The sequence below is a fragment of the Pseudopodoces humilis genome, chromosome 10 (assembly GCF_049639895.1).
Source record: "Pseudopodoces humilis isolate 2021_Gansu_Grassland_sample_001 chromosome 10, ASM4963989v1, whole genome shotgun sequence".
NCBI lineage: Eukaryota > Metazoa > Chordata > Aves > Passeriformes > Paridae > Pseudopodoces > Pseudopodoces humilis.
In genome coordinates this window covers 21,510,352-21,535,482 of record NC_142209.1, presented here as the reverse complement: position 1 = coordinate 21,535,482, position 25,131 = coordinate 21,510,352, and the positions used below count along the sequence as shown (strand labels likewise).

Here is a 25,131-nt window from a genome sequence, read left to right as displayed (position 1 = left end):
ACCAAACTGCATTCCTTGAGCCTCAACAGATTAATGCTCCTGCCAATCTATCTTCTGAACTGTCTTCCAGCAAATCTACAAACTCCAGGTGCCTGCAGGATGCTTTACCCTGCTCTTCCAAGAACAGAAAAACCCAGAACTAACTACAACAAAACATCACACCTTACTATCTACTCCAGATAACTTAATCATGACCAAAGCTTCCTAAGCATTCCATCATCTGGTACTAGCAGTGAGCTTGACCACACATTTGCATCATGCACTGACAACATAATTTGTTTTATTACTCAACACCCAGAAGTCTCTTCTCTGAGAGCAAAGTCCTAGTCAGACTAAAGTCAACTAAACTACTGCCACTGACCGCTCAAATAGTCCAGAATTTCAACACTGGTCTCTCCATGGACCAATCGAGTGACAGTGTAAGGACACTTTTCAAGACAAACTCTGCCAATCACCCACCTTGAAGGATGAGAGGTCATCAGGGGAAGTAGGAAAAAGCCTCCCACAGTGATTACTTACTTTGGGAAGATGACAGTCATGAGCGCTGATGCATAGCCTGGCTTGCACACTCCTTCAGAGAAATTGGCATACTTTGATGCCAGTTCTGGAGGCCTGCGGAAAAACAAGTACAGAATCAGGACTCTCCTGGCTATGAACTAGTTTTTGCAATCATCCAAGTAATTCTTCTCCTAATAGCTTTGCTATAACTGAGAACAGCTGCTGGGAGTAATTGCAAACACAGACCGTTATTTATTTGTTGCACTATGGCATCGCAGAAGAACAACAAAGGAGAGAGGTAAAGATATCTGAAATACCACTAAACCACTAGTTTTGCTGAGAGATTTTCAGAGCTAGCAAGGTAAAGCTTATGGAAGAAAAATATCAATATATCATTTTAGACTTCAACCTTTCGAAAGGAAAAAAGACATAAACAGCAATTTGCTTTGGCTATTTTTTTCCTAAGTTATGATCAAAGGTAAAATTACAGAAAAGTATTATTTAGAAGATTACTTAAAGATAGTTTCAGGAATTTGAAACTCAGCTACAAGCAGTACTGGCAGGGTATCATCATAGGATGAGTGGTTTCACTATTTGGAAGAGATGACAATTGCTGCTGCTTTGTTGAGGAGTGTCTTAATTCAGCTCAACTAGTGACTCTTGGGCCAAATTTAGAATATGTCGGGGTTTTTTTCATTCCATTTTTGTACAGAAACAAATGTAGCAACTCAATTAAGGTTTCAAAATTCAAAATTTTGTTCGAAATTTCAGTCCAGCACATGCATTTACCATAGGTCTAGTGAGTGACCTGAAAAAAACATTTCCTTTTGTGTCACTATTCAGCATCTGCAACATTTTGATATTCACCCATTTCATTAAAGCATTACAAGGGTTAATTCACTTGTGCTTTCAAAGTAACATTGGATATCTTAGTGTCAGCCACAATATGAGAATTGTTAATATTCCTTCAAAGAACAACAAAAAAAGCATTTACAATTCCGCGTGTGACGCTCAGTGGAAGCTGCAAAGACTCGATCGATAACACTGTTCTTGCTACATCATTATCAGCAACAGGCAAGTAATGAAAAGTTTCTTCCTCCAGTTCAAAGTAGGACTCAAATGAAGATGACAGTGCAGCTCCACAGAGTAGCACCATGAAATCAGTTCTGAAGAGCCTGTTGCTAACCCAGTCATGTTCTTTCCCAGGCATCACCATTATCACTTAACCAGCAAACTACTACTAACCACAAGGAATGTGGAGTCACAGTTTCAAAATTACACACAGGAAAGACAGTAACTCCATGCTGAACTGGTATTCTTCTTATATTGGTCCTGCATTACCTCTCAAGAGGCCAATAGCCAGTTCCAACTGGATGAACAATAGATGGACAATGAATTTTACAGCAAGCTGCATACAGTACAAAACCTGCCATAGCTCCTAAACTATAGGAGAATGGTCTCTCTGTACACAGAACCCCTGTAATTCTGAATGTACAGATATATACAGAATCTCTATGGCTCTTAAAGAATAAAATATATTTCTGCTGAATAAAAACCTAAACCTTCAACATCTGGAAGAGAAAAGAAACTGGAGAAGATAGTCACTGTAAGTATTTAATTTCTTAAGACCTTTTAAGCTAAAGAGTACCATAAAAAGCTTAAGAACACAGATCCTATTTAATTCTGCCATAGATATCCTGCATAGTTATGGTCCAAACATGTAATATTTTACTATCAAAAATCCTCTTCTGTAGGATGGCAAAACAATGCTTCTGGCCATTTACACTGTAAATTATTTACAATAAAGTTTAGATATCTCTAAGTATATAATACAGACATGGAAAGAAAGAGACACGTGTAACATTACCTAGCACAACCCAAATCCATGAGTTTGGTTTCCACAGGTGATCATGAGATATCATAATACATTTCTTTAAATGACAGAGATGAGAAAACATCTGAGAAATGAGCATCCAAAATTATCTCTTTATAAATAGGCACATTAAGGACTGACAAAATAGAAGGTTATAATGATGCTAAAGTATATTCTGTTCTGACAGTCAAAAGGGACAGCAGGATGTATGGACCATAGCTTATTGAAGCATTTCAGGTAAGAAGATGTATGGGAAATTTCAACTTTTTTCAGGCAAACCTAAGCTTGCTAGAATTTTATTCTTTAGGCAACATACAGAAATCCCTAATACCAAAACCTTCAAAAACAAGTAGAAAGCAACTGGAATTTATCTGCAGCCACCACGGTAGTGAGTCATTGCTGGCAAACTTGTATAACTATTTCAACAGCAGGCCTGTCTCAAATGACCTCAGTGGTCACACAAAATATCTTGTGCCACAAACAGGCATTTTTCTCTTTTCTGATTTAATGGTGCTTTCATTATCAAATTAAAACGTCACTCAGATGCCCATCATGGCGTTTCTGCACAAGAATAGCAGGCTGAGACCCTCCTGCATGTGAGCCCCCCGAATGCCAATCACTGCATACTGATGGAGGGAAGCTGTCAGTACAAACCCACAAAGACACTCAGAGCTGCTAAAGCCCCCAGGCCGAGCTGTTAACATTTCTTGGATGTGATGAAGTTCATGATCCAAAGTGCCAGAGGCAGAACAGTTCTCTAAGCCAACTGTAGCTGCCATCTCGTATCATTCAACATTTGCTCATCTCCTTTCTTGGTGCCGCATTTTGAGTCAGCAAGCTACAGAAAACTAGAACAGGGCACTCTACATTTAAAATCCATCTAGGGACGTGTTTTATTTGTTCAATCTCTTTGAAACAGGCATTGCATACTGTCACTGCCAACATGCTCATAATGATAAGCCTCTAGTAGGTGTAACCCAGAGCAAATTTAGAGTAAGGCTGGATACAGTCTTGGTGTTTATCATTCTGCTACCAGATGAAGCTGTCCAAGTTAACATCATTTTAGATATATACATTTGCTTTGCGAGTATTTTTTTTTCTGCAAGATCCACAAATCTTACAGAGATCAGTCTTCCATAAATCAGGATGCAAAACATTCTGCACAAAGTATCCCACAGAGAACTATACATCTTTCAAACAAATCCAACTTCAAAAAATCACACTGTGTTCGTAGCTACATGGTCCTGCAATAAAAGAACTGTACAGAACTGAAGTCTACAAATGAGCATCTCCTTTGTATTTGATGACAATGTACCTAACTACACTACTGCATACATTGCTGCTTCTTTGATGGGGTTTTTATTTCCAGATGGGAAAACCAAACACTATTACTGTCTTAGTCCTTTAGAAGCTAGCAAATAGCTTCATCTCACTAGACCATTACTGTGCCTGGACTCCAAGGCCATCTTGATAAGCCAGCCAGGCAGGAGTATCATGACGCTTATGAGAGAAGAGTGCAACTCTCCCCTACATCTTCCAGGTCCAGGTCCATTATTCCAGCTCACAATTCCCATGCTCATGCTGGGCTGAGGTAGTTAAAGAGGTAGTGGAGACAGCAGAAAGAATGCAATTAGACGACATTGTGGACCCTTTAATTTTTGGTCAGATTATGTGCAGGCAAAAGCTGGTAAAGTAAAAAATTTCTCCAGAATAAATGAGAAAAACAAGTCACAGTCAGTAACTGTAAACATCTGCTGTTTTTAAACAAGTGCCTGCATGAGGGTGAAGTTAAAGGGAAGTAATTGGCTTATTCCACTGAAGAGAAAATGCACTCTTGCTTTTTTTTCTGACTATTCTCTTATGAGAGCAGCACACATCCTGAATTCTTAAGATTTTCTGTGCTTCTCTACACTGTTATGTGGACATCAATCTCAACAAAATTTCACAATTTGGATAAGTTAAAAATCCAGCTGCTTTCAGAGGATTTAGAAAAAGTAACAAGATTTTTCCTTCTGCTTGCATTTGGCAGATGTGTGTCTTCTTTTAATCTCAAATATGAAAACGTCACTGTGGTTAATTCCTTCATCACGTCCTGATCAGGGACAGCATGTCATCCTCATAGACTGGAATCTAAATCCTTTTTAAAAATGAAATTAGTAATACAACTCAGTGTTTAGATTACTGAAAAAATGACCGTAACTAAGCTCATGTAATTGAATATTACAAAATCTACTAGAAGAGAGAGATTTTGCTGCTTTGCCTTTCACATGGAATTTCAATTGCAGGTTGTAAAAATCAAAAAACTTCATCTACTTGAGATCATCTTATTTGAGGACTGATGTCTCTTGCTGTTACTCTTGCACACAAAATATAAGAGCTGACACATTTCTGAAACAAGGGAAAGGAGTCCTTGGCAATGTGCTCCCTAGGCTGATCCTTCTCCCTGGGGTTTCTTTCTCTTTGGTTCAAAATAACTTGAGTCTCATGGCTATACAGCAGCTTTACAAAGCCTATGTCATGATACATGAAGAATGAACAGGAGATGGAATGAGAACATGAAATGAAGGCATATTAAACATAGTGAGGTATTATGGAGGAATAATGAAATATTAGCACATAATTTGGCAGATCACTAAATCAAAGCAGTTAATGCTGAGACCCCATAGCTATACCCTGTGAGATTCAGAGCATTTTAGTTTAGGTAGGACCCCCTGGATCAGATGTATCCACCATACAGTCATGGCTCAGTGTTGGCCAAAGCACAGTTTTGTAGATTCCTAGAAAAAAACTTCCAGTTCAGTGTCCCTCAAATAAGCCAAGGGCTACATTTCAATCAGTATACAGTAAGAACTAGTTCCAGGATTTGTTTCAAAATTGCAGAACTGCTCAAAAAACCACACTACTGAAGACACAAGCAGAATGGTTAAGGTGTGCATTCGTGTGTAATTCAATGAATATCAAAAGGTCACAGATAATTGAGTAGTATTTGTTTTATACATTACTTATAGTCTAATAAACAGACAGCTTCCAGTCCTTCATATTCTTTTTCATAATATCATATATGCTTGCAAAGCAACAAATTCCATTTGATGGGGAAAACCACTGAAACAAAACTATAAACCAGCCCTCCCTTCTGCCCAACTGGTAAGGAATTCTGTTAAATAGAGAGGTGAGAAAGTAAGTGCTCTGTCAACTCTCCCCTTCATTACAGACTGCCAGGCTCACAGCAGATACAACCAGTTTATCTAAAGGCAGGGGAGGACACCTGCAGCAGGTTTGGTGATGCAGCTCCTCAGTTACTCAGCCTGAGGAAGTAATTTACATTCATCTGTAGGGTGGTCAGTGCCATACACCGGGGCACTGAAAAAATGCATCTCCACATCTGCCTTTGTAACCATCGTGTCACTCAGCTGGAATCTCCTTGAGTGGAAGACACCAGCATAAAACCCTCCCCTGGCTACATGGCTGGAGTTCAATGTTCCTCAGGAGCACAGTGTGGGTTGGGAAACACTGAACCAAAATTTTAAGAAGCTCCAATTACAGTTCTCACAAGTTTGCAAACTTGGGTTCAAAGCATTACACAGCCTGATCGTTTGATATTTGCTATTTTCCAGCTGAGGAAAAAGTAAACAAACAAAATAAAGGAATGACTAGATAGAAAGAAGAGGAAAAGCAAAATGCTTACATTGAAAGAGATGGGAACAGCATCTAATGTCCTATAGCCAGCAAAATAAATGTAAATATTTTCAAATGTTACTCCAGTATGTAAGCAAATTCCCCAAGGAGATTGTATGGCCAAATACAAGGACGGATGATCCAAAATCCTGCTTCTAAAATGACACTGTGAATGGTAAATTCTGCTTCTCTACCATGACCTGTGGCTTCTCGTGAAATTCATTTACAATGATAATCAACACATATTTATTTGGACTACTCAAGAACAGCAGCTGAAGAAGATTAGGTTACATTAAATTGGCCCAGGAATACAAAGTTTTGAAGACATTCCACCAAAACCCACAACCTACCTTCACAGCCCTGAAGGAAGAGGTGACACGAAGCCAGTTCTGCCCTTGGGAAGTGCAGGGCAGGCAGAGGGGCTGGGACAGCTCAGAGCAGTAACACTGAATGCCACTCATCTGAAATGCCATCTTTGCACAAACACACTGAAAAGGCTTCCACCCACAAAAAAATCATGAGGATCCTACTTCCTTACTAAATTCCATTCCTAATCTTTGCAATAGTAGAAATTAGATCACCAGGCAGAAGTAGCAATTTCAGATTAGTCTCAGCAGTGCTAAACATATAAACATCTTAAGAAATACAGCTACAAGTGATTTCTATATCAGAAAAGGACCAAGAACCCTGCCTGGAGCTTCTCAATTAATAACCTTTCGTCAATGCCTAAAAAGTGTCAGGATTCTAATGGAAAAAAAGAATAAGAAGTTTTCAAGATCGACAGTTTTTATTTAAGTAAGTAAATAAAGAAACAAAAAACAGATTAAAAGGATCAAGATAAAAAATCCAACCAAAGTCCATGGCACATTTTGTATGTGACCTCATGCTGCATACCCCTTCAAGATTGAGTAATATCCCTGATCTCCCGATCTCCTTTGGTTTCTGTAAACTTTCCCTTTCCCCCAAAAAAACTTACCTTCAAGGCTAGTAGCCCAGAGAAAAAGCAGAATTGTATTCAAATAGATAGAGATGAGGAGTAAAGAAAACAGTCCATTTCAGGTTTGTTTGTGCTTTTAAAGAAACATGGAAAAGAAAAAACAACTGGCTAGAATACCAGTTGTTAGACTAAACAAAAAGCATGAAATCCAGAAGTTTGGTTTTTTTTTTCACAGAAGGCAGCTGTTTACCAAAGAAAAAAAAATATGAAGATGACTGCTCCCTCAGTTTTTGATTATTTACTAATCTGTGGACAAGAAACAGTATAACTTAATGATGAAGTAATTTGCTGACAACCAACGCAATTCTTCAATGTATATTACTGAACTTTTATCTACTTTAGTTTCCCTAAATCCAAAATTACTGGGTTTCTATCCTCACTGGTAAGTGTCAGCATTCTGGTTTCACAGATAGGAGACAAGGATAACCCAGCTGTTTGGAGATGGAATGTGTTAGGACTCAATAGTCAATAAAAATTCTCTCATCAGTCAATTGGGATTCCTAGCTGAACTCCTTTCTCAAGAACCTTCTAAATGAGCTGTTTCCCCAAAGCCAGAAATTATAGTGCTCCATGATATTAGGTCATGCGATTTTCAAAACCTACACAAATTAAATGCTGTGATTAACTATTTAAATGCCTCTTAAAAACCACTGTTAGTGCAATGACCATAAAAAGTGAAGCAATTAAAAGCCTAATAGGAAATAAAATGCTCACCTATCACATCCATTTTTGCCAAATGAAGGAATGAAGGAAGCCAAATTGAGGTGTCATAATTTTGTTGCCGTAACCCATAACTCTTCCTCACCAACCCTCATCTGTTACACATAGGCAATGCTTTCTTTGGACAGGGAACAGGGTTTGTCTCCTTGTAGTATAATGAACCCAGCAGTGTAAGTCCAGGAGACACAAATAAGTGCTAAAGAGATGAGAATAAAAAATTAAATCCAATTAGAATCCAGGAATCCTCTCTTCAGACTAACAGGAATCAGTACATCTGAAAACAAAGGTACTTCCCCAAAGGCTATAGCTATGGGGGAGAAAAAGATCAACTAAGAAGTCCTGGAACAGCATAGCCAAAATTACAGCTTTATATATGTGGATAATACAATTTAGTAGATTTGAGTGTCAAAATCCAGTGCTTAGTAGTTCTAAACGCCAAATGAGAACATCAGTCACACTAAGGTTTTAATCACTGCATCTTCCTTCAGAAAACTGCAGTTCATTTCATTGTAGAAAGCACCAGGCTATGGACTCAGTGTTTTGCTAGGCGTAGAGCAGAGCAGAATTATACGTAAAATGTCAACCATGATTTATTATTCACTATTTCTCATATCATTGGAACATCAAGCAAAATTACTCTGAAGATAGTAAAACTGAAAAAAAGGAAGCACTTGTAGAACATGCTGTTAATAAGCAGATTTCTTCACATCAGTATGTTATAGACACCAGACGTATAAATGGCACCAAAAGCTATGAAGAGGTTTAACAACATCCCTAACTTGGGAACCCTAAAGATTCCTCCCCTCAGAAGCTGGAGAGGAACACTGGAGCAAGAACAGCATCACAATTGTGTATTTTTCTCCTTCCCTAAACTAGGGGAGCATTTTGAGACAAGATATTGGAGCAGGTGGGTCTTTGGCCTGGCTATTTCTCTTTTCCCACAAAAGAAGTTCAACCCTTCCTGTTGCAGCAGCAGATCTGCTGCACAGACAACTGGAAGACACCAAACCTTAGGGGAATAAACTCCACTTGGAAAGATCTCTCTCTCAGCTACTGAGAGAGATGGAAACCTAACACAAACACTTCACAACACCCTCCCTTTTCAGTCTCTTCAGTAACTTTCCAGGGCTAAGGGTGATAAAAGCTGCCCTTTAAACTCTTCTTTAGAAGTTCTGGACAGCCTGGGAAAAAATAACAACTTCTCTAAACAAAAGAAAAAGCCAACTTGATATGGCAAGGGTGCTTCCCCCCCTCTCCAGACTGGATGAAATGAAGAGGAAAAAACCACTGGTCAGTGAATAAAGTGCTCTAGACAGTATGCAGTGGTGACCTCACAACTGGGGAATGTGGCTTAACAGTAGTTTTACAAAATGCTGTATGTAGTCATGAGGTTTTGAATTTTTCTCACTCCTCTTTCTGAACCAGTAGTCCAAAAAAGGCTGTCTCCACTGACCTATATTAGAGACAGATGTCATGAATTCAAGCAGACATCAATTAATCTAGTAAGGACCACATGGAAGCCTTAAGAAGAAGAATGCTATGGGAGGAAAAACACTTCCTCCAGAAACTTTGCTGTAAATACAGAACACAACCCTGACCTGGAAGAACCCTTGCAGTTACCATGACTAAAAGTGCCCTCACAAAACTAACAAAAATCCAAACTGCTTTAGGGAAAACAGAGAATAGCTGGAACCTTTAACAGTAAGAACAGCTGCAGAAACACTGAGATCAAAAAAGCCCTCCTGTTTACTCCATACATTGTTCTAGTGAATGCTCTTCTGCTAAGATAAATGCTTTCTTCTTTCTTCCTTAGCTTCAAAGAGCAGCTGTTTGCTGAAAAGGCTGCCCAACATCCAAACTGCCATAGGTAAGCACCATGAGTCAGAGAACTCAATAGATTTTGTCTCAAAGAACTGTGAATAGTCCAATTAATCAGACTGTCCTTCATCTTGTATCAGCATAACTTCACTGAACACCAGCCTTACATCAGGTGATTATTCATGGCTCTGACACAGAGAGGGACAGAGAAATGTTTTCCCCAAACTGTTTGGTGAACAGGCTAAAGGAAAGCTCTAAGGCTGACCATAAAATAGTTTTACCTTTTTAACAGGACAAACCCTGTCCTTTCCTACTTGTTAATTCATCAAAATAGCAAATCGCCTGAGCCAAGTGAAATGATGTTAAAATACAGCTTTGACTCCTGTACAGATCAGAGTCACTGACTCAGCCCAGTGACACAGCCACCTTCAGGAATTTCTGCCTTTAACAATGTAAAAAGGGTCACTAAGAGAGGATGAACGGGGGCAGAAGGAAGGCACCTGACATTTTGCAGCTCTACATGACACTCAGTTTTGAGGTCTTCAAGAGTAGCTCTTTTAAGGAGCCAAGAAGAAGATATTTCTAGGTAGTAATTAAAAGTCTGAAATCAACCAGAATCATCCAAACACATTCAATATGGAAATTTAAAACACTGTTTGTTGGCTTTTCAGTTTATTCTTTGATGAGTTGGAACAGATTGCACGGCAGACAAGACAGGAACAGTACATACATGTTCTCAGTTTTCCATCTCTCCCTTTGTGGTCCTGATTCCCATTTCTTAGAGCAGGAGTGGGGCTGCAAGCTAGTGTTAGCAGTAGCATTTCTGCCTGTTTTCATTTTTGCTGTGAACTGGGAAAGAATCACATGAGCTTCTGTGTAATGTTAGAAAAAAAGTATTTCATTAAAATTAATTTAATTTAACTGCCTAGTTTTCTCAAAAGCAAATAGAGAAAACCTCCTCTCAGCCTCATAATTTAATTCAAACATCCATAACCTCAAAAACATCTTACAGCAACAACTGCTACATGACTGCTTCCCCAGCATGTCATATCAGACACAGCTGCCATTAACCCTTCTGCTGCAAAGTAGCCTTCATCATGTTTTGTTTATTGCAATGGGCATCACACACCACCACCTCTCCCACCAGTCCTAGTCAGGGTTCTTTGGAGTACTTCTCCAAATCTCCAGTGCAGATTTCTCAAGGATGCTAGCAGCAATGTCATGCTACCTGAAAGAAAAAGCATAACCTAAATTTATCAACCTAACCAAAACTTACCTTGTGCTTCAGTCCTAGAACAACTAAAATAAGGAGGTCTTTACTCATCACAGCTTACTATCATCAGGCTTCCAGTCCTAAGACTGGGAACAGAACAAGTAAAATAAAGTATCCCTTGGATTATATTTAACAGGGTTCCTTCAGTCTCCTTCATTCCTCTCTTCTGCTAGACAGTTCTCAAGCACAATAATAAGGCTTCTTCCATTCTTGCAGCGTAAAAAGATATTGTTTTCTTACTTAACAGATGCTAATCACAACTGTTAAAAGTATGTCTTGGTTTTACTGTCCTTTCTCAGCACACAAGAAGTCTGTATGTGTTTGTTCCACTAAACTCTTTCCTGCCTTGATGACTACTACATACTCTTAAAATTTATGTACAGCCATCTTAGCAAAATGAGGCAGAGAGCAAAGCTTTGATGTCTCTGGTCACATTATAGCAACACAGAGGACAAAATTAGAGGCAGACTGAGTAGACTAAGTTGTCTCATCCATATACTCCATTTACAAACCTCAGAGCCAGCTTATTAGTGTCTGGATACCAGTGCAAGTGTGTTCTTCAGAGTAAGTGACAAGGTTCAGAGGAAGGCCTGACAAGCAGTGTAACATTCACCTACTGGAATACACTTGACTTCCATTCAATCATCTGATGAGGGATCCCTACAACATTTCCAAGAGAACACAAAATGGAAGTAGGTTTCCCTTCGGAGGTGGAACATTGCTGACCTTGCAGGCAGGCACAGAAGAGTTGATGCCTGGTGATCACACACACATTCAGGATTTTCAAGAGAAGAAGCTCTTGCATCAGTTTAAGGTCACAGCTGCTTTGATTGAATACATGCAGCAACAAATCACCTGCTTCCACAGTGTGTGCTGGTGCTTTGCTCTTGATGACCAAGATCAAGAATAAAATGATGAATGGCAGGGTTTTAACAAAAATCTCTATCAAAACCCATGAACCCACAGAACATCTAGCAGTAATTTCTAATCTCTTAACTGAAGTGTTGAGAATGACCAGTGCTTAGATTGCCCAATTCACTCAAGTTTTATAACCTATTCAGGGAACAAGAAGGTCTTTCTAGGAGGATATTTTTTCTCTGAGTTTTAGAACAGATTTCTGAAGGAAGAATATGAAGTGCAGTTTTAATGTGCTCTTCTCTCAAGAGGACAAAGAAACATGACAACCCCCCTGCCATTTCTGAGCTATTAGATCTTCCCTGAATAGAGTTTTGCTACTAAAGCAAATTTAGCCTTCTGTGAATGCAACAACTGTAAAAATTTTTGCACAAACAACAGTAGTAGAACAACAATAGTAGAAACTTGTAACTAGTTATAACCATATCCACTCTCAGAAAACAAATGAACATTTAATTAGGTTAATGCTACTGTGGTGAAGAGTTGCAAGCAAAGTAAGCATTCCACCTTACACATACAAAGGGAGAAAAAACCCTGAGATTTGCCAGTTTTATGCAACTCATCTGGCTGGTTAGAAGAACACAAAATGTACAAACTTAGTCCTAAGATGAACATATAAAGAAAGAGATCAACCTCATACATAGCAGGCACCTTCATGGATATTCACAGGAAGAACAAGTCCATCTTAAAAAAGTGTTCATTTTTCAGTAAGCACAATAACTGGAACTATAGGTATTGCTTCTTTTTCTCTGTGAAAACTCATATTGGCAAATATGCTATTGTTCTCAAAATCAAAAATGGATTGAAAAGCTTATGAGTCATTCCCTTTTGCTTTTAAAATATTTGTACTTCATCTTTCTGCCAAGGATATGGAGAACCCCTTGTGTTTGAAGATTTATTAATAATCTCTAGTAGTCCAAAAAGTCCTCTGCTACTTCTTCAGAAATTCTTTCAAGAATCTTATCCAGACACACCAATTCTAAAGCACATAAACTTAGATATCTACTGCTAGAATTTTGTTGCTGATATTAAAGAGAGCATTTTTTCCCCTCATCCAAGCAGAACAAAACTCTACATTTACTGCACACTTCTACCTTTTCTATAAATACATTATTACTGTCTCCCCTTGTATTCTCAATAAAACTATTTTTCCATGCGCATTTCTTTCTTATGAAACGGAACTTTTGGGGCAAACTGTATAAAACTGCTCTAAACAATGCCCAGCCATTCATATTTCTTGCTTTACATGCTTTCCCACATGGCTTGATTCATAATTACTTCCAGCTTCAGGAAACTGGCCCTTTTAAAGACACCAAACGTAAGTTTTTGACTTTGTTTGCATTTAACAAATCAAGCAATGAATCAATTCTATCTAAGCTGCCAGCAGTTCTGAATTCTACAATTTTTATCTTCTTCTTCATCAACTGAGAATGTATCTAACATAGGAATCCCAAAGTTATATAATAAAGACTTGTATGAGAAATCCTTATCAGAATGCCAAAGGATCAAAATTGAAACAAACTGAAATGAACTAAGAAGGGCAAAAGAAAAACAGGGATGGCAGTTAGATCCCAGCCAATGTGGGAGAGGTTTGATGGATGAACAACAAACAGCCAGGTAACTGAATTGCTATAAATAGCTTGGGTTAACTTTCTTAACTATTTCAAGAGCTCAAACAATTACTACAGAATGAAAGAGATTAGGCAGAAGGAGACGAATTAAAAACTTAGATGAAAGAGAAATAAATAACCAACTGCCAGAAAAATACCAGTGTCATAAAGCATGCTAAGCCTTTAAATAATATTTCAGAAAAAGCATCAGGAGACTCTTGCATGTGATGGTCAGAATACTTTAATTTAGCCCGTGAGAGACACTCTTAGTCTTGGACAGGACAGAACATCACTGGGACTTCTTCACTTTTGTCCCTCATTCAGGATTGCAGGAATACAAAAAGACAAATTGAAAAAAAAATCTAAAACCAGGGCACAAAGAAATCCCACAGCACCAGGCATGGGGAAAGTCCAGCATTCCAACACGTTTACTGCTTATTTTTACAGTGTGTAATGGCAAAGTACCACACAAAGACACAAACAGTTTCAAAGCAACCTCCCAGCCTAGAAAGAAAATGAGGGGAAGGGGCTCTGTTTCAGTTCTTCATTATTAAAGCTCTGAAGTAAAGAAATTTCAACAAACATAAGTAACCCAATCTGTGTGTTTCCCTAGCTCAAACTCCCTCCACTTTTATGGTCTTTTCAAAGTCTAGATCAAATTTCATTTGAGTTTGCAAGGTGAAGGTTGTTATTTCTGGCTTCCCCCCCATCCCCCCCCGACACAATTGCTTTGTCTTTTCTTTTTAACATAAAGTTGAAATAATCATAAATATTAAAAAAAAACTTGGTTGCATCTCCGAAATCTATTCTATAATAATGAAGAAATATGTAAATACACAACATCACAAACTGTCTAGCAAAACACAAAGTTCATTGGAAAAAATATTTTTTATTTTAGTTAAGTTCTACCTAAAAATTCCCAAAGTACACAATATAAAATATATACCAATATAAAATATATACCATATAGTTAACAGAGTCTACTGATATGTTAATATTATGTTGTTCTGAACCATAGTAATCTTATAATAATTTTTCCGGTTGAGAGGGGAAACAACTTTTTTTTCCTATTTCTACATTGAAAGAAAATGATAAGGCCCCCTGCTTTGTTAAAGTGCAAAATGATTCCATGAAACTCAAGTGTATCTTCTAACATTTGTTTAACTTTATCAGGGAGTGGTTCTTCCACAGTCAAAGTCAAACCCTGGGAAGATTTTTCCATCATTCATCTGCTGAGATTTTGACATCAAGGTTTTGAACTGACAGTGGCAGAAGGTGAAAAGATCGACCAAGCTCCTACGGGGAACTTTTCTCTGTTTAGAAGCATCAAATCCCCAATATATCTGCTGAAGTCTCTTTGAAAGTAGTTTCTGAAGGATGAGTTTGAAAGAGGGGCACAAGCAGTCACTAATCTTCCATCCCACTGAGGAAATGACACAGCAGCAGAGCAGGAAGGAAAGCTGGCACAGAAGCATGAGAGCAACAATGCAAGGGAGAAACCTCCAAATTATATGGGTTACAAAAAAGAAACTTTTCATATGCTCAACACAAATTAATCTACACTTGCAATCTGCCATGGCAGACTCAAAGCAATCATTAAGGTGACTAAACCAAGCATTCAGAAAGTACTAAGTGACAGAAGAATGACCATACAACCTTCAGTTTGGTCCACTTAATAAGCATTGAATACAGTCTATAATTAATTCCACGTTCATGATCCTCCTTTGGAAATCTCATTTAATTCAATGCAAACATAGATTCCGCTTGGGGAATGATTCAGAATTTGTAGTGAATGAGACTCTTGTTTCTAAGACCTGGCCAGTCTCAAAGAACTACTACAATATAAATATTTAATAATAACAAAAGCATGCAACTCATTGCCAAGCACAGATGTTAGAAAGTGACTGCAAATCTTGGCATTTGGTGGCACCTAGTAATCCACTGGCTGAGTCACTAATGTGATTGATAGCCTTAAGTTGTTCAGGAACTATTGCCCCCCTGAGAATAAAAATCTGTGAGTTGTATCATAGTTTTTATATAAGTATTTTTCTCTACACAACCAGCAAATGTCAGATGTTATCCTTACAGGTTTTAAAAAGGTTCCTGCTGCTTGGGAAAACCCTTTAGCAGGGAGAAAAGGATGCAACCGGCCTGTTTCTATACTTAGGGCATATTTTGTTTTGATATTCTAATTCTGGTAATGGTGTTATGGTTAGTACAAACATAACTAAAAGATGAACTCCTCTTGCAACAGATCTTTTTCACTAACCTGGTCCTGAGGAGACTTATATCTTATTTTGACTAAGGGAACAACTCATTCATAAACTGCATTGCCTATGGAAGTCCTCAGCTTTCCATTCACCCTGTATGTCATTAACAATTCCCACCTGGATACCATCCTGCCCCTTAAAAGCTGTTAGACTTTCTAAAGAAGAGCCTTCCTAGGCAAAGGCACCAGAAAGGAACCATCTTCCATCTTAATATTCTCCTTTCCAACAAGAGCGGTCAGAACCTGTCATTTCCATGAAGCTTCCATACAGTATCTTTAAAACTGGCCATCCCCTTACAGGTGAGATTCCTGTCCATGCCAGCCTCCCTAATTACAGCAAGGCACTTATCAAACATACAGCTCCCACAGAAAACACTATTCAAGTGCTTCTGACAGAATTCCTTCCAAAGCAAACAAATCTGGTTTCATTACCATTTCCATGAATTCAGGGAGAACAAAACCATTACATTCCTGTGACCACAGCAGACTGTGCTACATCTGAATAACAGACCCTGGATGTCTGCAGGGTAGAGGACATTAAAGCATCAATGCATAAAAAAACTAAAGAAGCAAAGGCAAATGGACACATTTACTACTTATTTATGTCAAATGTTTTCCTTTGTATGACATCCAAAATGCAAGTCAGAGCATTTAAGGTGTAATGCAGATCTACCTTTGTAGAAAATGTTGGTCTTACAGGCAGTTAGTTTCAATGACATCAATTGACATAGCCAGCAACAGGTTTTGAGCAAACAAAAGATTAAGAAAAAACATCCAAAGAAAACTAATTGTTGCCTTAAGTCCTTCAAGCCACTCAAGATTCTCACATGCTGTCAATTAAGTGAACCCTATAAAGTTACGATTTATGCCAAGATTCCACCAGAACGATTATATCACAACAACAGATATAATTCAATTATTTCTGCCAATAAAGTCATCAGTGCAGAACATATTATCCCTTTCAACTCAAAGCATTTTTTTAAAACCAGAAAGTGCTTCTGTGATGGTACCATCTTGACTCAGTCACAGGAAGTATTTTTAACCACCAAGTTCCATTAAATTCAGTCTGTACTTAGAAATTTGGTACTACAGAATTCCTGACCACAAAAGGTGAACTTGTAGAATGGTAGCAAAGTCCTTTAGGCTATCAGCCATTTTTCTTTGAAAATTTATTTCTCATGTTTTGTGGTATTTTCAGCCATTTTCTGTCTTCCTTGCTATTAAAAAATAAACAGACCAAAAAATCCAGAATAATTCAGGTCAGAAGTGAAGTCTGCAGGTCATCAGGTCTAGTCTCAAAGCAGGATCAGCTTTAATTCTACAGAAGAAACAAATAAACCACAACAAAAAGAAAAAAAAAACCCAACTAAAAAACCCTAACAAAGCTGCACTTTAAAAAAAAAAGTTATTTCACCTACATACAGTACTTGTTTTCCTTGTTCCTTAAGTTAGCTTATAGTATTTATTTTAATCATGCTGATTTTTTTACAAGTCTTTCTAGAAGTTAACTTTAGGACTTTAAAAAATGAACATGAATAGTTAGAGTACTATATAAGCATATATTTTTAACTAGCCAACAAAATCCTTCTTTAATCAAACTAATGGAGGGTTTTTATAATGGGGAGTTTTAAGAACAGAAATCAGTGTTCTGGAAGCCCTCTAGCAGGTAAAACTTCACTTGGCCTCATACTGAAGAATAAGAAAAAGCAGACTGTGCCTTGGAGAGCTGTGATCAAATAGGTAAATCAGCAAAGAAGGGAAAAAAAGAATGGAACAAAGGCCTGAGGGGAAGGAAGACTCAAGGGGATTTACTAAAAGGAAAATGAAAAGGACAGTGCAAGCAGGAGAAGGAAGACTGAAGCAGTGGTTTGGATGCAGCACAGACTGGCATGCCAACTGTGTGTGGACGGTCAGCAGGCGTGTTCAATAAATTGGACATTACAAAATACACAAAAATAGCCTGGAAAAAAAGCAATCAGTCTAGTTAAAAACTTAAAAACTATTTTTCCCTCTCCAACAGGCAGACATTCACTCAAAGGCTACTTATTCACTTCACTATTTTGGATTAATCTCCTTACTTTGACTTCTACATGTGTAAATTGAAGGTAATGTACCATGTGAATCTCATCCCACAGCGTGTATTGATACACACACTATTGTCTCTAAATCACTGGGATGTCTCAACACAGAAAGTTTAGCAAAGAAATTGGGTAATTGTGCCACCAATATGGGTTCCAGACAGCATGCAACAAAAACTGTGTAGAACATGACATTGAATGAGACTAGAAAGAAACCTTGGGCTATTTATGCAGCCAACACTATCCTTCCTGACCACTGAACAAGATACAGAGCCTTTGGAGGAAAATAAATAAATAAATAAACAAAGAATCAATATTCCTTCTTTATCATATACATTCAGCAATCTTTTTGCTGTATGTTACTATAATTGAGTTTATGCACCCAGCTGCTTCTGAAAAAGAAGCTTCTACCTAGAGACTTTCTCATCTCCTGCAAGCAGCAGTTCCCAACACACTTAGGGCACTTTTATTCCATTATGGAAGCTCACAGGCTGCTCACCATCACCAAACTGAATTGTTTCTCCCTACAGGTACAATGCTATTTCGAAAACATTAAGAATAGGGTTTGTATTGACATGATGTGTTGTGCAGGGGATGTATTCTCAAGTCACTCAAGGCCACGAGATTGGTCCTGGGCCCTTTTAAGTAGAAGGCTTTCAGTAGCATTTTTACAAAGATTTTTTGAATATTTAAGATGATTTCACCAAGAAATTCTGTCAGGTTGCTGACCCCAGAAACAGGGTCCCTACTGACCCCTAGTGTTCGGCAACAATTCGACTCAATTCGACTGATTTAAGGCAAAAAGCACGAGGAGCATCTTCATCCTTCAGCACTGCATTGTCCTTCTGACGTAGCAAGAGGTCCCTGCCTTGTGCTGAGGTTCTTTCCACTCTATTTTATCAATAAAAATAGTAGTATTCATTTTTCAAGAAACAAGTAGAAAGGAAATAAAAACTCTCAAGCATCCCAGCAAATTGTAGATTCACATTCCTTCTGCTTTTACATCTGTAATACATTTTTCATTTGGAAGATTAAGAGAAGGATATCTAGAGCAGAGACTGACAGTTGTGACTTCAAGTGGGTATTTATAGTCTCTTGATCAGTTATTAAGGAATTAATGACAGTGAACCACAATCCAAGCTGGCCTGCAAAGCTTAGTATAAGGAAAGGAGTTGTAATTGTCAGGTTGCTGCAGGACTTGACTGTCCCACGTAGAGTCCAGTGAGCCAGCTGCCCAGATGGCATAAAAGTTGCTTACAACAGAAAACTGTAACTACAGAAATGAAGAAGAATCCTACTGTTCTACTTACAATTTTGAGTCCAGGTTCAGGAGAAAGCCCAGTTTGTCATATTCTGGAAAACAAAAGCAAAGGACACAATATCATAAAAGCTGCAAGAGTCTCCTCTGCAAAAGGCACCAAAACCAAACAGCAGCAAGTCCTTATAGCAGCTGTTAATACAGATTATTGTTACTTCAGGGTATTCCTAAATTAACATTTCTCAATCTCCAGGAAATACCAGAGCAAGAGAACACATGGGTAACCATTAATTTAGAAATCACTAGAATTAACCAAGATATGCAGAGTGATAAAAAGAAACCATTACTGGAACCACTTATGCAGTGATAAACAAAGCTTTCCTGCTTGCGGTACAAAACTGTATGACAAACATTCCTCCTAAGTTCTGATGTGTAGAGCTTTGAAATTTGTCTTCATTCCCTGTCTACTCCAACCCACAACTTCATAATCAAGCAGCTGCTCTTCAAGAGAAAGTGACTCACGGTGGCAAAAATGCTTCAGGTGTCGTTCAGTTGGGAACTGCAAAGTCAGTTTATGCCACGAACAGGGGGCAGCTACAGAAACAAAACTATCACTCAGAGCATCTGTAACTCATGTATAAAATAAGCTTTTCATTCAGCATCTCTGAATACATTGTGATCTTGTAAATCAAACACTTGATACAAAAAAACCCCAAAAAAATCACTTAGAATTCACATGAGATATACAAGAAAAAGGTGTAGTGTTCTTCTGCTGGGTTAGGCTCAGGGGCCTCCTCACACTGAGGACCCCTGAGTCTCACTGCTATACAATAAAAAAATAATGAAGAGAAGTAAAAGATAACCCAATCTGAGATTAAAAAAAAACAAGAAAAAAAATTCTCATAAGCTTTTAGAAAGAGCTCATTGGAAATACAAGATTAATTTTCTCATGAGACACCCCTAGAATTCCTGGTGCAGTAGTTTACCTGAGAAGATCACAAGCTTTTCACACTCTCATTTACCAGCGGAACAGCAAAGCCTAAACACATACCTCAGACACAATGATTGCATGAGATAGGTCAATGTAAATTGTGCCATTGGTTTCAATCCCATTAAGATTTAATTCCTGAGCCAAGGGAAGTATTCTATTTGACATCACTTAGGTAACAGAAGCTGCAGAACACGTGCACACTTGATACTGGCACATACTGTCTGTTCCCTGCCAGCACCCGAGTGCCACCCACCATCCCCACTCCACCTGTGCTTCTCTCCTCCGCTTTCCTCATTCTGACAGTTCTGTTTCCCCCATGTGCTGCTTTCCTCATAACTTCTTCCCAGTTTATTCCTCCTACAAGAAATTATGTCCTGTACAACCTCACCTCCTCCACCTGTAGGACTGGGCTTAGGAAATTATCCATTCCAGAAAAAGAAACATGCCATCAATTTTTATTAACCCTTCTGACTCCCAAACCCAACATCTGTACTATGCAAACAGCAACAAATTTATTTTTTTTTTTAATAACTCTTTCTTTAAAAACATCTACAGCCACTGACCCATCTGTCATCAGCCTTATCTCATTCAAACCAACATTCCCTTCTTCTAACAGGAAATGCAAACAGAGGAAATGCAATAAGAGATATATCATCTCATAACTACAACAGCATCCTGGACTTTATTTCTATTAACTCAGCACTTCATTAGCTTTGCAACCAAAGCACACAGACATGAGCTAAACATAAAGGACAGACCTCCATTGCACTGTTTCACGAGATTTATCTTCAGTTTGTCACAAAAGTTTCATCTTCCCTAGGCTTTAAATTTTCATGTTCAATGATCATTGCTGACAGAGATAAAACGTAATATTTAAAAAATTATATGTCAACTACCTTGCAACAGGCACTTTATAAAAAAAAAAAAAAAGAGTATTACAAAAGAAAACAACACTTCTGGTTTCAAATCAGCTGCATAGGTATCTTCTTGATTTTCAGTAAGGTGCAACTATAGTTTCAGGCTGTAACATCAAACCAGAAGAATCCACACCCCTTCCTCTCATTGGTGGGTGAGATGTGCAAGCTACTGCAGGCAGAGAAATGCTGCCCTCACCGTGGGCTATCTCACACACATGGGCACTTTTTGAAGTCAGCATTACTATTAGCTTGGAAATTAATCTCTATCACATGCTGCTCCCCCAGGAAAGCCACTAGGACCCTCTAAAATGACAGCCTCTAAGTTATCTTCCTTTTTAGCAAAAATTGGAGTCTTGCTACAGACTTCCAGAGACATTTAGCTGTACCACTACAAATACAGGGCCCAAAAGTTAGCCCAACATGCCAGCTAGAAGCGGCCTGGATTCACAAAAGACAGAAAAAGCCCCAAAGACCCGAAGAAAGCCAAACACAGAGCCTAACTCCAGGAAAAGGCAATCCTTGTCTGGAGTTATGTGGTTTAAATTAAAACAAGAAGAAACTCAGATCCATTAAATCAAAGTACAACTGAATCTAAAACAGTTTGCTCAGTGTGTGATGATTACAGGAGAGGAATTGAACTGATCACGCAGCTCAAGAAAGGGGCAATCCCATTCCTACACCTTCTTCCATTTAAAATAGAGGTGTCAATAACCTGCCTTGGCACTCATGCCATTTCTCTGTGTCCTTACAGGTTACTTCCTTCTCCCATAACCTTAGTTTAAAGCCTTACTCGCCAAATTAACCACCTGATATACAGAAATATTTCTCCTCTTTTTCATGTAGTGGGATAAAGAAGTGCTGGAATATTAGAGAAAGCAGAACAAAATAGTTAGAGAGTACAAGGTAAAAAGACTCCAGCTTCTCCACCAAAAATCAGCTTGGACCAGCTGGCCATATTAACTGTGGTTTGATGTTGGCCTCCACCATCATCATGATAACTCTTCCCCAGCAGCCCAGTCATTAGGGGGTCTCTGCACTGAAGGGCAATGCAGAGCCACTCACAGGTACAGTCTGGAAAACTCCCTTCACATTTAAGCATGTTGATAGGTCTGATCCAGCCCAGGCCATGTCTGACCCACCAGTTTCCAGACAAGACACCTCTATGGCTGTGTGGCACAGGATCTAAAGCATAAAATTAGTAAAGGGAATAAAGAACTTGGTTTGCATCCCCTGGAAGAACATCATGGAGTAATCTGAACAAGACTTCATATTATCAGCCCACAGAAGACTGAAAGACCCATGAAAGATAAAAGTAACATGATTAGAAGAGCACAAGTTAATCTAAAGATCACAGACACCTGTGCTAACAGATCTCAGCTGACAATGTGGTACAGCAGCACACAGAAGCAGAGAAATGAACAAACATGGGAAGTGAAGTTTCATTGTGTCCCATAAACACAATAGGTCATCCTAGGTCAAAAACAAAATGCATTTCTACATTTCCAAGAAGATCAGAACTGAATAAGAATCTAAGAACTAACAACAATTTCATAATAAAGCATGTAATTTGGATTACATGAACAGAAATAGAGCCAAGTATAGCAATTTCTATAAATTATGCAAATCCTGTGACAAATTCAATGTTGGCATTAGCATGGAAATTCCTCCAAAGAATCCAACAGAAATACAGCTACCAGGCTGCAAGTGAGAGATGCATTGTCTCATGTCTGAAAACTCCATACAGACCACCCAGGAAGCCATAAACCCCAGTGTACAATATCCAGCAAGTATTCAAGTTGCCTTTTGCATCTGCAGCCAATATAGCTATACAGAAGCAAAATGGGAAGAATTTTGCCCTTATGATACTAATCTGAAATTAACAATCCAGGAATTAACTTGGTATAGTGACTTTATCCTTTCAAACTACTTGTAACTAATTTCACTGATGACTTGAATACTAGCCCTTTTAGCAGCCAGCTACTTAGAAGCACAGTACAAATAACTTTGCCTGCAGAAATATAAAATTAAACTTTTTTTTTTTCATGACCAGCTATATGCAGTTCTAGCTCTGTGTTTAACTGGTGATTGCAAGTACAGGAGGGAAGGCAGAAGATTCAATTTCACTATTTTATTCAAAATGTTTGTGTATGATTCTCAGGAGACAGAAGCCCTATCAAGGATGCTCAGACCACCCTGATACATTTCATCCTGTCCAGTGCAGTTTGGTCTCTGCAGAACTGAGGATCCAGTTGAGCCAAGCTTCCATTCATATGCAAGTTCTACATCTGCAGCAAAGGCCACAGGTAAAATGACTTACTCTGCATGAAAAAGGCCAAACATATCACATTCACCTTGGACTAAGAAAACACATATGGACAGTTATAAAAGTTCAGTTGATGTAAAATAATTCTGCTAGAACTTGAGAGACAATAAAGAATTAATGAAAAAAGTTATGTTAAATGGATCAACTGAAAGGGACAAAGGAAAGCTTTTATTCCAGGGTTAAAAAAATACCAGTCAGGATTATTGAGCAACAATCAAAGTACTGGATAAACAAAGACTTAATTTTGCATCCTTTCCTTAGGATTTTCACTTTAACCTCTTCAGTGATGGAATTTACTGATGGAAGCATTATCTTCTATTTAAATAACCAGAGAATAAAAAAGACTGCAAAGGCAAGTTCAGAAGTAGTAAAGCTGAGGCCACCTGAGCTTCTCAGCACAGTCCTGCATGGACAGCATGCAGGTCTGCGTTTCCGCTTCCTCCTCATCCCCACTTACACTTTTGCATACGCATTTACCAACCTTTTTCTCCAGGTTGCCAAGTGACACCAAGGAAAACACCAAGAAAAAGCCCAGTCCCTGGTGCCTTTCCCTGCTGTGTAACAACAGACAGAAGAAGCAGAAGTGACCCCTGTAAAGCTAAGTGCTCAGCCCTTGCAGCCCAGCACCAGGAGCTTACCTCACCAATCTACAGCTACACATCCTAATACAACTATAGCAACCTCCAATGGTAGAAAAGCAACTGACTGCTTTAAGCTGAATTTAGGAAAGACTCCAATAGGAAGATGAAAAATTTCCTCCTATGATCTGCATATGCCCTTTTGCTTTTCCCAGGAAGTCATCTTTTTCAAGCCAGACTATAGCCTTTGCTAAACAGTTGTTCCATTTACTGCCATGAGTCCACTTGGTAAATGGAGTTAATGCTGCCCTACTTAGTGTCCCAACATACTCTTTATTCTATAAATTGTATCATATTTCCTAATAAAAGTCAAGAACAATATTAACAAAACAGTAATCTATACTGGCTTTTAGTAACTTACAAGATGTGCTGATTTGATGCAGAGAGGTGTCACATGAGAGCAAAATACTAAAATACTTTTAATTTGAGGCATTCATTAAGCCACTTCTTGACATTTGCACCTCAACTCATTCACAGCTGTATTTTCAACTGGAGGAATAGAGTATTAACAAGAAGACAGATGATGATACTGAACATGCTGGCAAAGTCACATAAGGACTATGAAACAGCTTCATGACAGTCACTGGCAAAGATTCAAGCAGCTCCCACAGTCTACACTCAGAAAAATAAAGAATGAAGTAGAACTTCATTAATCAAAAATGAAAAGGGAAAAGCATTTTTGCACAAAAAAAGGCACTAAAACCAGCAGAGAAAATACACATATTTCCCTTTTTTCTTTCTGCGTTACAGGGATGAAGAAATACACAGCATAGTAAGTTCATCTCTCCTTTCACATCATAATCATATAGTGCTAAACAGAAATGCAATTTGGGTGAAAAACCCCAATATGCCAGAACCACATCAGCTCCAAACATTAATTAAAGTTGCTTTCCTCAAACCACGAACATCTAAAGTTAATTACCACTGACCTGAAAATCCAGGAAATATCAGAGTTTGCAACTGTAGACATCTGAGTATCATTGAGAAATCAAATAAACAGCAAGGAATCTTCTGCAAGTCACCAGTGTTTTTCTCTTATGCTAGGAATCTATCACTACTCTACCCATTTGATATCTCATTCAGTTGCACTTCTATTCCTGGCCTCCATCCACACCACTCTCCATCCAAAACATAGGCAAGCAGTCACCAAATTCACACCGGAGTTGTATTTGATAGGACAGACACAGTGATATTCTCATCCTTCATGGAATGGCTATCTGACCATCTTCAGCAGCTGAACAAAACAGAGAAGTTTCCTTCATAGTTCTCACAGCTTCT

General features: G+C 38.4%; 1 protein-coding gene across 10 annotated transcripts in view; it reads right to left on the bottom strand.

The window, feature by feature from the left end:
* Positions 1 to 25,131, bottom strand: part of ST3GAL3 (ST3 beta-galactoside alpha-2,3-sialyltransferase 3) — a 177,454-nt gene that overhangs the window by 109,153 nt on the left and 43,170 nt on the right. For all 10 annotated transcript variants that reach the window (XM_088060190.1, XM_088060188.1, XM_088060193.1 and 7 more), the window contains 2 exons: positions 19,037 to 19,079; positions 520 to 612 (listed from right to left, as the gene is read on the bottom strand). In XM_088060190.1, the coding sequence (XP_087916316.1) occupies positions 520 to 612; positions 19,037 to 19,079 (136 nt within the window). The remainder of the gene's footprint in view (positions 1 to 519; positions 613 to 19,036; positions 19,080 to 25,131) is intronic.